The sequence below is a fragment of the Dromiciops gliroides genome, chromosome 2 (genome assembly GCF_019393635.1).
Source record: "Dromiciops gliroides isolate mDroGli1 chromosome 2, mDroGli1.pri, whole genome shotgun sequence".
In the NCBI taxonomy this organism is placed as follows: domain Eukaryota; kingdom Metazoa; phylum Chordata; class Mammalia; order Microbiotheria; family Microbiotheriidae; genus Dromiciops; species Dromiciops gliroides.
Genome location: NC_057862.1, coordinates 237,078,475 through 237,098,760, shown reverse-complemented (window position 1 = coordinate 237,098,760; position 20,286 = coordinate 237,078,475). Strand labels below are relative to the sequence as shown.

At 41.3% G+C, this 20,286-nt stretch overlaps 1 protein-coding gene across 1 annotated transcript in view; it reads right to left on the bottom strand.

The window, feature by feature from the left end:
- Positions 1-20,286, bottom strand: part of LTBP2 (latent transforming growth factor beta binding protein 2) — a 191,923-nt gene that overhangs the window by 79,376 nt on the left and 92,261 nt on the right. The window contains exons 6-8 of the mRNA XM_043989179.1: positions 19,056-19,259; positions 18,308-18,591; positions 16,159-16,261 (exon numbers count right to left, since the gene is read on the bottom strand). Coding sequence (XP_043845114.1) covers positions 16,159-16,261; positions 18,308-18,591; positions 19,056-19,259 — 591 coding nt within the window. The remainder of the gene's footprint in view (positions 1-16,158; positions 16,262-18,307; positions 18,592-19,055; positions 19,260-20,286) is intronic.

Genomic DNA, 20,286 nt, shown 5'->3' with positions numbered 1-20,286 from the left:
ACTGAAGCACACATTTTTAAACTTTCTTTTTCTTCATTTCTGTGTGTGTGTTTTCTTTTGCAACATGTCTAATATGGAAATATGTTTTGCATGATTTCACATGTATAATCAATATCATATTGCTTGCTTTCTCAGGAAGGAGGGGTGGAAGGGAGGGATAGGATTTGTTGTTTTGTTTTTTTTTTTTTTTGGTTTTTTTGCAGACAATGGGGGTTAAGTGACTTGCCCAAGGGTCACACAGCCAGTAAGTGTCAAGTGTCTGAGGCCGGATTTGAACTCAGGTCCTCCCAAATCCAGGGCCGGTGCTTTAACCACTGTGCCATCTAGCTGCCCCCGAGGGATAGGATTTGGAAGTCCAATTTTTTAAAAGATGAATGCTAAATTTTTTTTACATATAATTGGGAAATATTTAACAAAATAAATAAAAATATGTGGAGAAGAGAGCTTGACATCAATCCTAAGTAAAATCCTAGAACAAATCACTAAAACAGTCATGCATAAGCATTTGGAGAGGAAGTTAGTGATCATTAGGCATCAACATGGGTTCACAATTCATGCCAAATCAACTTGAAGTATTTTTTTTTTTGACAGAACAAGTGGTCCACTATATCTGGGTTATATAATAGATATAATGTTTCTTTACCAACTTTTGTTTTATATTTGAATGTTTCATTGATACTCTTTTTTTTTTCTTGGCAAGGCAATTGGGGTTAAATGACTTGCCCAGGGTCACACAGCTAGTAAGTGTTAAGTGTCTGAGGCCAGATTTGAACTCAGGTCCTCCTGACTCCAGGGCCAGTGCTCTATCCACTGCGCTACCTAGCTGCCCCTTGATACTCTTTTTTAAAAAAACACTCATTTCCCAGTGATCCTCACCTCCAAAGTATTTTTTCTTTGTAAGTATAGTCAAGTGCAAAAATCAACATGCTGACCATGCCTGGAAATTTATTCCTTATTCTTCACCTATTATTCACCACCTCTCTGCCAAGAAATGGGTAACATGCTTCACTGTCAGTTCCCTGAAGTCACAATTGGTCGCTGTATTCATCAGAGTTGTGAAATTTTTCACTGAAGCTTTCTTTTACATTACATGCTCATGAAGATTATTTTTCCTGGTTCCTTTTACTTTTTTTGGTTGTTGTTATTCAGTCATTTCAGTTGTGTCCTCATTTGAGAGTTTTCTTGGCAAAGATGCTGGAGTGGTTTGCCATTTCCTTCTCCAGCTCATTTTACAGAAGAGAAAACTGAGGCAAATAGGGTTAAGTGACTTGCCCAGGGTCACACGGTAAGTATCTGAGGATATATTTGAACTCAGGAAGATGAGTCTTCCTGACAGGTCTGGCACTCTACCCACTGAGCCATCTAGCTGCCCTCCTTTTACTTTACTCTGTATCAATTAATAAAAGCCTTTTCAAGTTTCTCTGAATTCTTCAAATTCATGCTTCCTTCCTTCCTTCCTTCCTTCCTTCCTTCCTTCCTTCCTTCCTTCCTTCCTTCCTTCCTTCCTTCCTTCCTTTCTCCTCCTCCTCCTCCTCCTCCTCCTCCTCCTCCTCCTCCTCCTCCTCCTCCTCCTCCTCCTCCTCCTCCTCCTCCTTCTTCTTCTTCTTCTCCTTCTTCTCCTTCTTCTCCTTCTCCTTCTTCTTCTCCTTCTTCTTCTTCTTCTCCTTCTTCTTCTTTGTGAGGCAATTGGGGTTAAGTGACTTGCCCAGGGCAGCAAAGATTTTCTAAAGATGATTGAATCAACAGTCCCAGGAGCCTCCATACATGTCTGAGGTGAGGGCTTGGGAATGTGGACTATAGCTATAGCTCCAGTTCCCTCCAAGGACCAGAAGAAACAAAAATGGCTTAACAGTAGCCAAGTATAGAGGGAAGAAAATTTTTTTCACTTATTCAACTAAGAGTGAGCAATAGGGGCACCTGCTTCTTTGGTATGATTTGAGCAGATCTTGGAAGACATGACTTTTCCCAACTGATAACCATTCTATCATTAGAGATTTATTTCTTCAGGTCCCATTTTCAGACTTTCAGAATGCCCTATTTATTTTCATTCAATAAACATTAAAACTAATAGTTTACATTGATATGACACATTCAGTTATACTATATTGTACATATGTAATAAAATTAATAATCTCTTACATTTACATATATAATCTCACAACCCTGTTTGGTAGTTTAAGTGTTTGGGTTGGGTCTTTTCCTGGTGCATGTGAACTAGATGTGTAGATATATAGATAACTAGATGTAAAGATAGATGGATAGATGGATGGATGGATGGATGGATAGATGGAGATATAGATATTTATCTACACACAAACATATAATATATTGCATGCATGTATATACACACAATTATATGTATAGGCACATTATGATATACATGCATGCATATACAAACATGTGTTTTTGCGTGTCAATCCAGCTTTGTGATAATTTCCTTTGCAATTATGGTGAAATAAAACAATTCCATTTATATATTAAATAAGGTTTTCTAAAATCTTACTATTAATTGATCTTTACAATAGCATTTTAGGGAAACAAACATTTTTCAAAAGTTCTAAACTATCAGTGTTTTTCAAAGGTTTAAAATGCTTTATTGATATTTTTTCACGTCTGTCACTATCTATTAACCAACTGTCTCTCCAACAATGAGTTATTTTCCTCTTTTGTTACCTTTGCCAATCTGATGCATGTGAAGCATAATCTGAGTTGTTTTTCTGCATTTTTCTTGTTAGTAGTAACTTGGAGCATTTTTCATACATTTGTTGTTTTGTTTGAGAACTGTTTATATCCTTTGATCATTTATTTATTGAGGAATGGTTCTTATTCTCATATATTTGCATAATAATAGCTAACATTTATCTAGCACTTTATCTTAGCTATTGGACCTTTATCAGAGAAAATTTTTAAAATTAATTGTTCCCATTCTTATTCTAAAAACAAGAAAACAACTAATATTTATATAGTGCTTACTATGTGCCAAGCACTGTCAAGCACTTTATAATTATTATTTCATTTAGTCCTCACAACAACCATACAAAGTAGGTGCTATTGTTATTCCCATGTTGCAGATGAAAAAAACTGAGGCAAACTTACCTAGGGTCACATAACTAGGGAAGTGCCTGAGGCCAAATTTGAACACAAGTTTTTCTGACTCCCTATGTTCTATTCACTGTGCCAGCTAGATGCATTTATTTTGTTTGTGCAGAAGCTTTTCAGTTTTAGGCAATCAAAAAAAATTTTTTTTATAGTTTACAAATAGAATTTTAAGGTTTGTAAAGTGCTTTATGAACTTCTCCATTCCTTGTTTAGTTACAAATTCTGCTCCTTGTTGTGAAAGATATTTCTTTATTTTATTCTCTAATTTTTGTTTGTATGATTTTTTTATTATATAGGTCATGAATCTATTTGGCATTTATTACATAGAATGACATGATGTGTTGGTCTAAGTTTTTGCCAGATTTCTTCCAGTTTTCCCAACAATTTCTTTCAAATAAGGAATCTTTAACTCCAGTAGTTAGCATCCTTGGGCTTATTGAACACTATACTACTATGCTCAGTTACTTGTAAGTTTCATTTACCTAATTTGTTTCTCTAATGAACTTCTATATTTATTAATCATTATTAAAGTGTTTGAATGATTATTGCTTAATTGTATAATTTGAGATCTGGTGATGCTAGGCCCCATCCAGTCATTATTTCTTCATAATTTCCCTTGACATTTTGTTCCTTCAGACAAATAGTTATATTGTCTTGGTAGGTCTATAAAATGATTCATATTAGCAGTTTGGTATGACATCAAACCTATAATTAATTTAGATGATATTGCCCATTTTATTGTATTGGCACGATCCAACCATGAACAATTAATAACATCAATTATTTTTCTTTATTTTTATTAAATAAAATTGTATTTATCAATAAAAGTTATTAATTATTAAAATATTTCTTTAAAGGTGTTTTGTAGTTTTACTCATATAAGCATATGTCGGGAGGTAGATTACCAGATAACATATATTTTATAATTACTTTAAATGGAATTTCTTTTTCTATCTCTTCTCACTGGGTTTTTTGAGTAACATATAGAAAAGCTGCTGATTTTTGTGGGTTTATTTTATATCTTGCTACTTTACTGGAGTTATTAATTATTTCATTTAACTTTTTAGGACTATCTAAGTAAACAATCATATCAGCTTAGAAATAATTTTATTTCCTAAATAAAATTTACCTAAATTGTACTTTTCTTGTCTTATTACTAAAAACTAGGTACCATTTCTAAAACCATACTAATCTTAATGGAAAAAATGTTTAGTGTTTTAGCATTACAAATAATGCTAGTTCTTGATTTTGGATAAATATTGTTTACCATTTTGAAGAAAGATATTAAAAGTATATTAAAATGCACATGGTTTTAGGAAGGGCTAACACCTTAAGCTAATACTTTGGAGGCCAAAGGATTCCTTTGGGGGGGGGGGCAGGACAATGAAGGATTCCTGAACTTTATATATGACCCTAGAAAGAAGGCAGTATGGATATTGGAGTATGGAGCTGAGGAGAAGAGCAGAGATGAGAGAAAAGGACACTAAAAAGAGGAACGGGAAGTGTGCCAAAGACAAACTTCACTTTTCTTCTGGTTTTCCCTAGGACTAGTTCCTGCTGGGTACTATCCAAATAACAGTCAGAGACAGAATTAGTAAGAGGCACAGACCAAACCTTGAGTCAGTGAATACAATTGTATCACTTAGAGCACCTTTCTCCAAATCCAAGACAGAGGCAAGCCTGGATACATATAAAAACTAACGTTTACACAGTATTTTAAGGTTTAAAAGCACTTTCTTATGCACAACAAATTGACAAAGAGGACAAAAAATGGGAATAATAAATGTGGGAAAAGTTGCAGAAAAGCATAGTCAAACACTGTTGTTGGAGGTATGAATTGGTCCAACCACTCTGGAAAAGAATTTGAAATTATACTAAGAAAATGACTAAAATGCCAATTCCCTTTGACATATATATGTTTTATATGTGTGTGTGTTATGTGTATATATGTATACATTATATACACACATACATATATTACATGTGTTTGTATATATTTCACACAACGTATATTTATATGTCAAATATTCATATATACACATATACATATATACACACATACATATATAAAACCCAAGGAGAGCAAAAATAGAAATAAAGGCTAATATACTCTAAAATACTTTTGCTGTCATTCAGTCATGTTTGACTCTTCGAGACCCCATATGGGGTTTTCTTGGCAAAGATACTGGAGTGATTTGCCATTTCCTTCTCCAGTGGATTAAGGCAAACAGAAGTTAAGTGGCTTGCCCAGGGTTGCACAGTTAGTGAGTGTCTGAGGCTGGATTTGAATTCAGGTCTTCCTGACTCCAGGTCCAGTGCTTTATCTGTTGAGCCACCTAGCTGGCCTCTACTTATAGCAGCACAAAGGCAGTATGGGATAGTGGATAAACAGCAAGGAGTAGGATTAGGAAGCCCTGTGTTCGTCAGACCTTTGACACACACTGACTGTGGGCAAATCACTTAATTGCTCAGTTCCCTGGAAAATTATCTAAGACTCTAAGTTGCAAAGCAGGTGGCCACCCCAACAGATCAGCTGGTTGGCTGAGATCTGGCCCTTAGTCTATGATTGAGTCTCTTTAGTTATAACCCCCATGAGTGCAAGGACATGGAACCATGGGTATATTTTAATACATATCTCCTTCATGAAGTATATTGTCATTAGTTAAGAAATCTCATTCTGAACAGGCAGTTTTCAGATAAAGAAATCAAAGTGACCTAGAGTCATTTGAACAAATGCTCTAAATAACTATTGGTTAGAGAAATGCAAATTAAAACAGCTATCAGACTGGCTAATATGACAGAAAGAGAAAATAATAAATGTTGGAGGGGATGTGGAAAAATTGGGACACTAATACACTGTTGGTGGAGTTTTGAACTGATCCAAACATTTTGGAAATCAGTTTGGAACTATGCCCAAAGGGCTAAAAACTGTGGATATCCTTTGATCCAGCAATACCACTGCTAGTTCTATATCCCAAAAGATAAAAAAGGGGTGGGGGAGGGAGCTATTTGTACAAATAAGTTTATAGTAGCTCTTTTTATACTGGCAAAAAACCAGAAATTGAGGGGATACCTGTAATTGAGGAATGACTAAACAAGTGGTATATAATTGTAATGGAACTACTATTCTATAAGAAATGATGAGTAGGCAGATTTCAGAAAAACCTAGAAAAACTTAAATGAACTGATACAAAGTGAAAAGAGCAGGACCAAGAGAACACTGCACACAGTAAAAGCAATACCATACAATGACCAACTGTGAATAATTTAGCTCTTCTCAGCAATACAATGATTCAAGGTAATTCCAAAAGACTCATGATGAAAAATGCTATTTACATCCAGAGAAAGAACCGATGGAATCTGAATGCAGATCAACAAATACTATTTTTCACTTTCTGTAGTTTTCATGTTTTTTTTTCCTTTTGGGACTGTATCTTCTTTCACAATATAATGAATATGGTAAAATGTTTTGCATGACTGAACATTGTATAACCTAAACCAAATTGCTTATTGACTCAGGGAGGGAAGAGGTAAGGGAGACAGAGAAAAAATCTGGAACTCAAAAATTTATTTAAATTAATGTCAAGATTTGTTTTTACATGTAAATAGGGAAAAATAAAATATTATTTTTTTAAAAAGAAATCTCATATCCCATGTACTTGATATAGATTTTCTTTTGCCTGGTCCATGCATTAACAAAATGGGCAAGCAGACCCAAATCAATCATACAGGAGAGATGAAGAAAGGTTCCTTATATAGAGCAGAGTAGAGAATTGTAAACTCTAAGAAAGGCCAAGAGGGAATCTACATTTTGAGGAGAAATCACCTATTATCAGGGAATCTTATGGCCAAAAAGCTACCACCCACCAGGGTGAGCTGTATGCTATGTGCCAACCCTGAATGCCCTAGCAAAAGGGGCCTTTGGGGTTGACACAGCCAGTGCCAAGCCAGATGTGGTGCCAGCCAACTTTCCAGTCGATCCAGATGTCTGCCTCTTTCTCTGGGATGAAAACTAAAAAAATGTGGCACGAATAAAAGTATATAAAAGTGTGTTTTGAGAGCTATGGGCTGCCCAAGGATTAGTAGCAAGAGAGGGGATGACTCTCTGAGCTAGAGCACTGCAATAAATCCCAAGGGATTGGGAAGATAAATCCTGAAAGTTTTGAGGGCGCACATTCTGTATGTGTTACTCAGCCCTCCACCCAGGGTGTCAGTATAAAGACAGGAGGCTGGAGAGAGGAGGAGAAATTACTACTCAGTCCAGATTCCCTGATCTAACGCCGAAGGAAGTGGAACTTTTTTTTAAAATGACAGATATGGGGGAGCAGCTAGGTGGCACAGTGGATGAAGCACTGGCCCTGAATTCAGGAGGACCTGAGTTCAAATCTGACCTCAGACACCTGACACTTACTAGCTGTGTGACCCTAGGCAAGTCACTTAACCCTCATTGCCCTGCAAAAAAAAAAATGACATATGTCTGGGAACCAAGACTTCATCATCATGATGACAAATGTTCTATATGTAAGAATACAGCAAAATTCTTGGAGAGCCTTCTTTGGCAACCCAGCAAAAAAGCTACAGGCACCAAAAAGTGATGGACTAGAGGTCATGAAATCCAGAAGTTGGCTGGCACCAAATTATGGTCACGGTCTGATTTGTCTCTACTTCTAAGACCTATACCTATAGACAATAGCCCCATTTGACAGATAGAAAGATGGAGTCTCAGAGGGATAAGAAGAATGTTGTACAGCCCAAAGCCTTGCTTAGAGTTTACTCCTCTTAACCTTCTCAGTATTGGAGGCCCCTAAAAGGCCTGTCCTTATTTTCTCCTCAAATCTGCTTTTCACACAGTAGCACTTGCTTGATGTCCTATGGGAATTGAAAAAAAACATCCCCTAGCTCTGGGCTTTGCTATGGGAGTTGGGTCCCTGGCACCCTGTCAACCCAAACAAGCTCTCCATCCATCTTGCTCCTTCTCTATACAATGCCCAGCTGCACTTTAATGCATTTGCAAATGTTTACATTGCCCCGGTCTTTGTTATTTCTTGCTGGGAGTGATGGAATGCTTGACATTCCAGGGGTCTGGATCCGGTGCCCAGCTTCCTGAGATGTACCAAATACTGTAGGAGACCCCCTAACCAGGAGGGGAAACATGAGCCATTGAAGTTTATGCTATTCACAGCTGAGGCGGGGGAGCTAGAGAATGGGGGGCAATGCAGCCCTGTGTGGCTGTGGGTGCGGTTGACCAGAGTCACGGAGTTACACTCCCACACCCGGCACACATGTGCACTCCAGACCCGGCACAGAGCTTGCCAAGCTCCACTGGAGGTGGGGGGGAGGGCAAGAAGGGGAAGGTCTGTGGGCATCAGGTGAGATGTGGCCAAGACTAAAACTGGAAATGATTTAATTGAGGGACCCTGTTGGACTGCTTGATCCCTCGGATGCAGTTACTTGGCTGGCACACTGCTGGGATGGGGAAAGTGGGATGGGTGGGACAGTTCCCAGAAATGTATTGGCTTATAGGATGTGACTATGCACCCACCCAAGTCTGGGGGCTGTGTATATACCCACACCCAAGAGCTAAATCCACAATCCATGTCTGGTTCTAGTATGGGGGAGGTGGTAGATTTGTGGATACTGTTCCAGTCTCTACCCCAGGCTTTAGGGTACATACTGAGCAATGACCTATGGGTAGTTTCTCATAGGAAACCATCCAGCAGAACACTGTGTGTTCTATTACTTGCTGCCTTTGCTCCAGGCAAAATATGGGCACTGGCTCAGCCTTTGCATGTTTCCCATGTCTTTTCTTCCCTTATAATAGGACCCAGGCCATGCAGTTGGGTGTAATGAGACCCTCTAGTTACATATAAACTGAGAATCAAAAGTGACATCCTGGTTAATTTACGAGTTTCAGATCTTCTGTTATTTGGAGAATTTTCTCAAGTGGCAAAGTGGGGTTGGGGTCAGTCAGGGGAGCCATAGATATTCATGTTGAGAACATTCTAGGACCAGATGTCAGCCCATTTGTACTCAACAGGGGCAAACATGGGAGACCCCTGTGAGTTGATCCATCAATCAACAGGCATTTATTAAGTGCTTACTATGTGTCAGGCACTATGCTAAACCTAATGATACAAAAAGAAAAAGGCAAAACCAGTCCCTGTTCTTAAAGACCTTACATTCTAATGGAGAAGATGACATCCGTGTAAATAAACAGAATTAAGATCAGAGTTGGTGGAAGGTCACTTTAAAAGGGAAGGCTTCCCCCATAACTCCTAAGTCAGAGGTACAAGGTTGGGCAAGGCCAACCTGGTTGTCCATGAAAATAACCAGAAACATAGCGAAGTGAGGGTTCTCTGTGAGCAAGAAGGCATCCTACTTCTCTTTCCCCTGAACCCCAGTGCCTCCACCAGACCAGTCAGCAGAGCCTGCTTACAGAAGAGCCTCATTTCTTCTCCCTTTCATTGTTTTTCAGTTTTCAAGGTCCACCCACCATGACAGCTTCTGGGCACTTGGATAAGAAGGACACACTTCAGTGATGATTATCGGCCAATGGCTCCCAAATTTCCATTTGGATGAAACTAATACTCCTATCCCTGTGCTGAACATCTTCAAACCTAGCCCAGGTCTGGTCAGGTCTCCTCTCCCACGCTGACTAAACTGTGGAGTTCTCTATTCCTCCCACTCCCAGCATCATGTCTGACCCCCAAATCTACCCCTCATATAATTCACTATCATTATCACCAAGTGGCCCCTGTGTAGTGGGTTCCTGGGAGGTTGATAGTAGTGGTGAGAACATGGGAATTGGAGTAAGGATATACTGACTACTATGTAACTTTGGGCAAATAACACCTTCTTTGAGCCTCAGTTTCCTCAGTTGTAAAATGAGAATAGTAATAGTATCCACCTCTTCTAGTGGTTAAAAGGATCATATGAGACAGCATATTATATATAAAGTGTTTCACAAACCACACTTCTATAAATGCCATCATTATCATGAACAATTCAGGCTTGTAAAGTTGCTATCTGTAAGGGACTAAAATTCTAGCTAAACTGTCTAAAAATCTATTGAGTGGTCACCATAAATTAGAAGCTTTAGCAAGAGTTTAGACTTTTAAGTATTTATTAAGGAGCATAAGAATTTGGAGAGGAGAGAGAAAGAGGTAATAGATCTAACTATTTCTAAGAGACCCCATCATCTGACCTCTCCAACCCGAGGTCAGGAACCCAAAGATCCCAATGCTTCCTTCCTTGTCCCACAAGCCTCTTCTCCAACAGGAAACAGGGCTGTTCACACACACACAGCTTCAAGCTAATTGGCTGGTAGCTTTGATTGACAGAACTAACAGGCAGCTTCTACAGATGCAAGCCGGCCAGCTTCCTGACGCTGGGCTGACCTTCAAAAACCCCAGAAAAGCTCACTTCTGGACGCTAACATCCCATGGCTTTTCCTCACTTGCCTTCTCCTCATGGCAGAGCTTCCCTACAGTATCTCTCCAGTAGGGGGTTCAATTCCAATTCTCACAGGCTCATCCATCCAGAATTGACTGGTTTCCTGGAGAGGGCATTATCTTTATCCATCTGCCTTACCAGTAAGGACAGGACACTCCAACACACCACACTTCAAGATTGATTCAGTGTCGGGCAGCTAGGTGGCGCAGTGGATAAAGCAGGAGTACCTGAGTTCAAATCCGGCCTTAGAAACTTGACACTTACTAGCTGTGTGACCCTGGGCAAGTCACTTAACCCCCATTGCCCCGGAAAAAAAAAAAAAAAAGATTGACTCAGTGTCAAGAGGGTAGTAGGAAGCAGTTGTCTCCAAAATCAGACTTTAGAGCAGTCGGCCTCCATGCCTAGAATGCAAAGCTCAGCTGATGGGCCATCTACTTCAAGAAGCATCTCCTGATTGCTCCAAAGGCTAGTAAGTATCCCACTGTGTTAACTGTGTATTATTGTCCGCCTGCCCCCGCAGAAGAATGCAGTCTTGAAGGCAGGGACTCTTTTGTATTCCCAATGTCAAGCACAGTGTTAAATAAATGGCCCCTAGAAATGTATCCTGGAATGTCTCTGCCTAAGAAAAGAAAGGGACAGACAAACAGAGACACAGAGACAGAGAGAAAAAGAGAGACAGAAAAAGACGAAGAGAGAAAGAGAGGGAGAAAGGAAAGAAGGAAGGAAGATGGGCAGGCAGGGAGGCAGGCAGGAAGGAAGGAAGGAAGGAAGGAAGAAAGGCAGGAAAGAAGACAGCAAGGAAAGATGGAAGGAAGGAAGGAAAGAAAGATGAGATGGAGGGGCAGCCAGGTGGCGCAATGGATAAAGCACCAGCCCTGGATTCAGGAGGACCTGAGTTCAAATTCAGATTCAGACACTTGACACTTACTAGCTGTGTGACCCTGGGCAAGTCACTTAACCCTCATTGCCCCTCCCCCCAAAAAAAAATGAGATGGAAGGGAAGGAAGGAAGGGAGGGAGGGAAGGAGGGAGGGAGGAAGGGAGGGAGGGAGGGATGGAGCTGGTCAACAAAGCCTAAGAGATAGGTCTCCTTTTTTCAGGGGGGCAAATGACCCTGTAGCTATGTTCCAGTGGGGTGTTGGACCCAGGTCCAATGGACTTGAAGAGCCAACTGTTAAATTTTCAGGGTAAGCATTTACATCTTGGAAATTGGAAAATACTACAAATTAGGGCTTGATTTATTGTTTTGCTGATTTCCAGACTTTAAAAAGTGATGGAGAAAATATTAAAAATTCAGATTAAACTTAAAAGTATGTCCAGCATACATTTTCCCCCTAGAAAGCCAGTTAAACATTTACAAGAACACCTCTATTAGACACTCTCAGGACCTAATAGTTCTCTGCATAGGCAGAAGTTAAATTTCTTTCAGGCTAGGCCATGGGGTGGGCGTGGGGAAGAATCATATAATCATGAATTTAGACCTGGAAAATATTTTAAAAGATCTGAGAGTTCAGAGAGGTGAACTGTCCATGGTCACATATCTAGGGGATGTAAGATGGTGGAATTTAAACCCAGGTCTTTTTGACCCTAGGTCTAGCCTTCTTTGGATTATACAACAAAGAACATCCATTTCTCCAGTCCTCTTCCTAAATCATCCGACAAGATAGAGCAGATAAGCTCCCATAGGAAGAGCTGAAGGTAAATTCTACTAAAAAGAAATTTTATGCCCATAGATTAGAGGAATGAATGAACAAACTGTTGTATATAATTTTTTTGTTGTTGGGGCAATGAGGGTTAAGTAACTTGCCCAAGGTCACACAGCTATTAAGTGTCAAGTGTCTGAGGCAGGATTTGAACTCAGGTCTTCCTGAATCCAGGGCTGGTGCTTTATCCACTGCACCACCTAGCTGCCCCCTGTTGTATATAAATTTAATGGAATATGATTATCCTACAAGATAAAATGAACATGAAAATCAGAGGATCATGAATCTAGAGCTAGGAGAGACTCTCAAAAGCTTATCTAGTCCAATCCCCTCTTTTTACAGAAGAAGAAATTTAGACCCAGGCAGGTTAAGTGATTTGCCCCAAATCATGCAGGCAAAGTGAAAAGGCAGGATTTGAACCTAGGTCCTCTGATTCCCAAATCAGTATCATGCTCAATTCAAAGATACTGTGGAAGACTTCCATGAATTGATGTAGAGTGACTGAAGCGGAACCAGAGCAATTTACACAATGACCTCCATCATGTAAAGGAAAACAATACTGAAAGATTTCAGAACTTGTATCAATGTAGTGACCAACCATGAATCCAGAGAAATGATGAAGTAGTAGCCTACAGGTGTAGAACAGGGTATACATTGGCAGACCATAATGCATTACTCCATGTTGATGAACTGTGCTTCTTTCTTATAAAGGAAGATATGGGGGAGGGGTTGGAGATGGGGTGGAGGAGGAATCAGAAAGTGACAAGAATGTTTTTTTAAAAAGAGCTCAAAGGGGCAGCTAGGTGGCACAGTGGATAAAGCACTGGTCCTGGATTCAGGAGAACCTGAGTTCAAATCCAGTCCGAGACCCTTGACACTTACTAGCTGTGTGACCCTGGGCAAGTCACTTAACCCCCATTGCCTCGCCAAAAAAAAAAAAAGCACAGAACAAAAAATAAAAATATCTTAAAATTAAATTTAAAAAAAATTTTAAAGTTAAAACACTTTAAAAAAAATTAGGAGTGCAACCATGGAATTAGAGGAGAAAGAAATGTAAATGCTACTTGTATGGTCTCGGACCAAAAGCAACCCCTTTCTGTGCCTCTGCTGCTCCTAGCCTTGCCCCTCCCACTCTTATGCACTAACTCAGAGGGAAATATGAGTCTGGATAAGATACTGTGGGTTTAAAATGCTTGGAGAAAAGACAGAGTTTCAAATGCAAAGCAGGCCAATCACATTTTGCTTTCAGCCAGCCCCCTGACCCCCAGAGAGGCCCTACCTGGCTGTAGGAGCAAAGCCTTCTGGAAGATCCAATGGGCTCCATATATGGTCAGGGGTGCCAGAGCCCACTGGATGGATGGATGTGAGGGGTGAGGGAGAAGCACAGAGCTTATTGAGCTCCCAGCATCGTTATCCATAGGCAAGAGCCCCTTCAAGAGCCCAGTGCCTGGTACAGAGCTGGTGCTGTATAAATGCCTATTTCCTTCTTCTGCTGACATGCATAGCAGAGCATAACCCTCAACAACCCTTGTTCCAGAAAGCAAATCTGCCCTTCCTACATTGGATCCTGACTTAAGGTCCCCCACAAAGTTGACCAGGAGGAGACAAGGAGAGCAGATCACATAGATCATAGGACTGCAGATTTAGAGTCAGAAGGGACCTTAGAGGTCATTGAGTCCAACCCCCTCATTTTACAGATGAGGAAAGTGAGGCACAGAGAGGTTAAATGATTTGTCCAGAGTCACACAGCTAGTGTACAAAGTGGGATTTGAACCAAGGTTTTTTGATTCTAAGTCAGGAATACCTGAGTTCATATCCTGCCTCATATACTTCATAGAAGGCATCTCAGTGTCTTTGGTCTTACATAAGTATTTTTCCATTGTTATGAAAGAAAGAAGGGGTGGGGAAAGAAACAAACATTTATTAAGTATCTTCTTTTTTTTGTATTTTGTTTGTTTTTTGTGGGGCAATGGGGGTTAAGTGACTTGCCCAGGGTCACACAGCTAGTAGGTGTCAAGTATCTGAGGCTAGATTTGAAGTCAGGTCCTCTTGAATCCAGGGCTGGTGCTTTATCCACTGCACCACCTAGCTGCTCCCTATTAAGTATCTTCTATGTGGCAGAAGGCAGCCGGATAGCTCAATGGATAGAGTGCTGGACCTGGAATCAGGAAAACCTTAATTCAAATCCAGCCTCAGACACTTACTAGTTGTATGTCCCTAGACAAGTCACTTATCCTCTGTTTGCTTTAATTTACTAGTGAAGGAAATGGCAAACCACTCCAGCATCTTTGCTCAGAAAACCCCATGGTTAGTATTGGCACACTGTGGTCCTTGGGGTCATGAAGAGTCAGACACAACTGATCAACAAATGTGCCAGGCACTGTGCTAAGCACTTTACAAATATTATATCATTTCATCCTCACACCAACCCTGTGAAGGAAATACTGTTATTTCCATTTTGCAGTTGTGGAAATTGAGGCAAATAGAGGTTAAATGACTTGCCCAGGGTCACACAGCTAGTAATTGCCGAAGATCAAATTTGAACTCAGCTCTTTTGAACTCAGGAAGGCTCACAGGATATGAGTTGAGAGAGGAGACTATCAAGAAATTACTACAATGAGGGGCAGCTAGGTTGCACAGTGGATAGGGCACTGGCCCTGGATTCAGGAGGACCTGAGTTCAAATCCAACCTCAGGCACTTGACACTTATTAGCTGTGTGACCCTGGGCAAGTCACTTAACCCCAAATGCCCCACCAAAAAAAAAAAAGGAAAAGAAATTACTACAATGTAACAACTAAAGGAAAAGTAAATCTTTTTTTTAAGGGAAATACTGGGGCATTTTGCCAATAGATTAAGGAAAAGCAAGTGTCCCTCCTTCGCCAGGTCAAGAATGGAGAAAATTAAGATAAGTGTCAAGCAGAGGATAGAAAGGGTAATGTTCAGGCTAAGGTGCTTAGGCTAAAAGTTCAGAATCCATAGAAGGGAATGCCCTTAGGAAGCACAAGTAGCAAGACCTACCCCCCACATACACACAAATACACACCAACAAACAACATTGAGAACCAGCTCTGAACTGGCCAAACATTCCCTGGTCCAACTCACCAGCCCTTGTGAAGATGAACCAGTCCTCTAACCACCAGCTATCACCAATTTTTTTTTTTTTTTGGTGAGGCAATTGGGGTTAAGTGACTTGCCCAGGGTCACACAGCTAGTAAGTGTCAAGTGTCTGAGGCCGGATTTGAACTCAGGTACTCCTGAATCCAGGGCCGGTGCTTTAACCACTGCGCCATCTAGCTGCCCCTATCACCACTTTTAAAAAGATGGTTTCTGCATTGTACACAGTAACAGCAACATTGTGTGATGATCAACTGTGATAGACTTAGCTCTTCTCAGCAGTGCAATGACCCAAGACAATTCCAAAGAACTCACGATGGAAAATGTTCTCCACATCCAGAAAAAAGAATTGTGGAATCTGAATGCTGATTGAACCCTACTGTTTCTACTTTTGTTTTTGTTTTCACTTTTTTGAGGATTTTCCCTTTTGTTCTGATTCTTCTTTCACAACATGACTAATGAAGGAATAAATATGTTTAGCGTTATTGCACATATATAACCTATATCAGATTGCTTTCTGTCTTGGGGAAGGGGGGAGGGAGAAAAATTTGGAACTAAAAATCTAATGAAAACAAATGTTGAAAACTATCTTTACATGTAACTGGAAAATAATCAAATACTTTTATGATTTAAAAAAGTTGATTTCTGTTTCTAGGCTTTAAGATGTTCTGCCCAGAGGCAAGTGGACTAGGAATAAGGAGGTGAGCTCATTTCCACAAGCCACAAGCCAAGTCCAGAGGAAATGCGCATCAGAACACCCAACTCCTCTTCTTTAACCCCTGATACTTACCTGGCCTGGCAGGGCACGGGGTGCATGCATTCACCCCCCAGAAGGCCCCCACACTCCCACAGCAGTCTTCTTGCCTGGTCAGCTCCCGCAAGGGGTTGGCACACTGGAAAGGGAAGACAATAAAGGCTCATCAACCCACTTTCTCCTTCTCTCCTTTTTATCATCCACATGGTAAGACTCAGGTCTTGGGAGAAGTTTGAGCATACAAGGTTATTCCCTAACTAGCAGGGTCTACTCAGAAGGAAAGGAGAAGAGAAAGGGGTGTTGTAGAATGAGGAGAAAAAGAAACCCAGTGGCTGTCCTGTATCAGAAACTGGAATGCTCTCCCCTCATCTCTGCCTCCTGACTTCATTCTAGCCCCAGATAAAATCCCACCATTTACAGGAAGCCTTCCCCCATCCCCCTGAATTCTAGTGCCTTCCCTGGCTGGCTATCTCCAATGTATGTATCTTGTTTCTGCATAGTTGTTTGTATACTCTCTTCCCCATTATAGCATGAGCGCCTTCAGACCAACAACTACCTTTTGCCTTTCTTTATCTCTCCAGGGCTTGGCACAGCACAAGGTACCAAGGAGGTGCTTAATAAATGTAGACTGACTGACTAGATCTACAGCTGGAAGGGACCATGGAGGCCATCTAGTTTAATCACAGTTGAAGAAACCAAGACCTCAAAGGACTAAATGATTTGTCCAAGGTCATTGAAGAAATAATCATCAGAGATGGAGTTTGAACGTTATCCTCTGATTCCAAAGCCAGAATTGTTTCTATTAGACACACAGGCTAAAGTCAAGCGGGAAAAGCTGGAAGGGGGAGGCCAGTATGGAAGACAGAGATTTAAGAAAGCAAACAATTTCTCAGACAGAAAAACATGACTGTTGATGACTCTGCTTCCCAACACCAACCTCCAAGTGCCCTCCTCTGAAAAAGGGAGTAGGGTATGAGAGATAATGAGCAGTAATGACCTTAGAGATTTCACTACCAGCTAAGCTCCAGGTTACTCTTATTTGACCCATTCATTCATTCAACCAACAAACATTTCTTTTCTTTCTTTCTTCCTTCCTTCCTCCTTCCCTCCTTCCCTCCCTTCTTTTTTTCCTCTCTCTCTCCCTTCCTTCCTTCCTCCTTCCCTCCCTTCTTTTTTCTCTCTTTTTCTCTCTCTCCCTTCCTTCCTTCCTTCCTTCCTTCCTTCCTTCCTTCCTTCCTTCCTTCCTTCCTTTCTTTCTTTCTTTCTTTCAGCAATCAGGGTCAAGTGACTTGCCCAGGGTCACACAGCTACTTTGTGTCTGAGGTCAGATTATGAACTCAGTTCCTCCTGACTCCAGGGCTGGCTCTCTATCTATCCACTGTGCCACCTTGCTGACCCCCAACAAGCATTTAGTCAACCTATGATATTCTGAGCCAGAAGCAACTTGGAGAAGAGGGGAGATCTCAGCTTCAGAGACAAAATACCTGGGTTCAAGTCCCACCTTTGACACATACTGGTTGGGTGATCTGGGGCAAATCACTAAAACCTCTCAGTGTCCCAGGTAATTTTCCAGGTATATGAATTGCACTACAGGTGGCAATGTGCATCAAAATAAATGTCCTCAACTCAAAGTTTTAAAAATGAATGTTAAAAATTCTTTTTGCATGTAACTGGGGAGAGATAAAAGAAAATAATAAATAAATAAATTTAAAAGTCAGTGTTTTTTTTTAAAGAAGAATAAATTCCCTCATCCCAGCTCCCAGTACCATGGAAAGAGTGATGGATATAACATCAGAGACTCTAGGTTCAAATATTGTCTCTGCCACTAATTACCTCAGTTTCCTCATCTCTAAAATGGGAGGGGTGTATTAGAACCTCTATGGTTCCTTCCATCTTTCTTTTTTGTTTTTTGTGGGGCAATGAGGGTTAAGTGACTTGCCCAGGGTCACATAGCTAGTAAGTGTCAAGTGTCTGACCCTGGATTTGAACTCAGGTCCTCCTGAATCCAGGGCTGGTACTTTATCTACTGTGCCACCTAGCTGCCCCTCAATCTAGGACTCTAAATGATAGAATAGGAAGAGGAAGAAAGGAAGGAAGGAAGGAAAAGGTAAGACAGTCTCGTGTCCAGACTCAACAGACACCCAAATGATCATAGGCCAGTGTCTGACAAAGGCCAGGTCCTCACCTGGCCATTCACTGAGTTCTGATAGCACCAGCCAAGCAGCCCCTCAGGCTTGGGGTAAGATGGTAGTGGTGGCTGGGGAGGCTCCCTTGTCTGGGAGGTGATGGTGTTACTGTCCCACTGGTCCTGGCCAGATCGGGCAGGGAGCCGGGGTGCAGGTCTGGTCTCCACGCTGTTCTCCTCAGGGGGCTCAGTCTCCCCTCGAACTCTTGCCACTTGGTGGATCTGAACTGTGGCCTCTGGAGGGTGGTTAATGTGCACCTTCACCAGGGAGGGGTTCACAGAGGCTGTGGGAAAGTGTTAGGATCAGCAACAGGTGAATAAGACTCCTCTCTCCCACATGCCTCAATGCCAGGAATCTGGGTATCCATCAGACAGTCAATAAACATTCACTAAGTGTGTCCTGGGTGCCAGGCACTACCCTAAGCACTAGGGATACAAAAAAGAGGCAGTAGGACATCAGATCTTTTCCTAAAATGTTGATCTCAGCACGTTACATGTTAATAAAATCTTCAATAGCACTGCATTGTTCACAGTAGTGAAGGCAAAGCAATTACTAGAACAGGAAGAACCCATTGACAAAGCCCCACTTCCCATCTTGTTGAGGGCATGTGCCCCTGGTCTCTGCCCTGATGCTCCCCCTGGCTCCCTTGTGCCAGTACAACCCAGGGAGGAAGGAGATGGCCCAAGGGAGCTGGGAAACACCAGAGCCCCACCCCCATCACTGGCCATTATCAGAGCCCATACTCACCCCATTGGTTGGAAAGAGGCAACATGTAGACAGACTGTTTCAAAGGGCCTTCAGCAGGGGCCATAGGATGGGACCCGTCTGGCAAATTTCTGTCCCCCCGAAGAGCCGGCAAGTGGCAAAACTTCCCTGTGGAGTTGGCAGGACACCAGCACTCATCCCTGCCAATGCAACGGCCCCCATTCAGGCAGGGGATCTGGCAAAAATCTGCAACATCAATGTTCAGAGTGACCACCAGTGGGAGGTCGATGGGAATATCGGCATCATACCTCCATTCAGAGGCAAGACATATACTGTCCACTCCCATCTCACCCCTTCCCCCATGAACTGAGGCCAAAGCAATGCTCGGTAAAGTGTTCTACAAGCAACACATTTGGGGAAGGGGGGGAGCAAAAGGACACAGTGGCCTTAGAACCCTTAGTATAGCCTTTAATGATAATAATTTATAATAATAACAAACTTACTATATGCCAGGTACCATACTAAGCACTTTATTGTTATTTAATAATAATAATAATGAGGCATCTAGAAAGCACAATGGATAGAGCACCAGGCCTGGAGTCAGGAAGACTCATTTTTGCGAGTTCAAATCCAGCCTCAGAGGCTTACTAGCTTTGAGACTCTGAGCAAGTCACTGAACCCTATTTGCCTCAGTTTCCTCATCTGTAAAATGAGCTGGAGAAGAAAATGGCAAACTACTCCAGTGTCTTTGCCAAGAAAACCCCAAATGGAGTCACAAAGAGTCAGACATGACTGAAATAATTGAACAGTAACAAATAATAATAATAATTGCTAACATTTATATAATACTACATGCTAGGCACTGTGCAATTATTATTTAATAATAATAATAGCTGGAGCAGCTAGGTGGCGCAGCAGATAAAGCACCGGCCCTGGATTCAGGAGTACCTGAGTTCAAATCCGGCCTCAGACACTTGACACTTACTAACTGTGTGACCCTGGGCAAGTCACTTAACCCCCATTGCCCCGCAAAAAAATAAAAAATAATAGCTAACATATAACATTTACTATGTGCCAGGCACTGTGCTAAGCCCCTTACAATTATTATCTCATCTGATCTGCACAAAAACCCTGGGAGGTAGGTGCTATTATTATCCCTCTTTTACAGATGAGGAAACTGAGGCAAACAGAGTTAAATGACTTATGCAGAGTCACACAGGTAGCAAATATCTGAGAACCGATTTGAACTCAGGAAGACTCATCTTCCTTACTC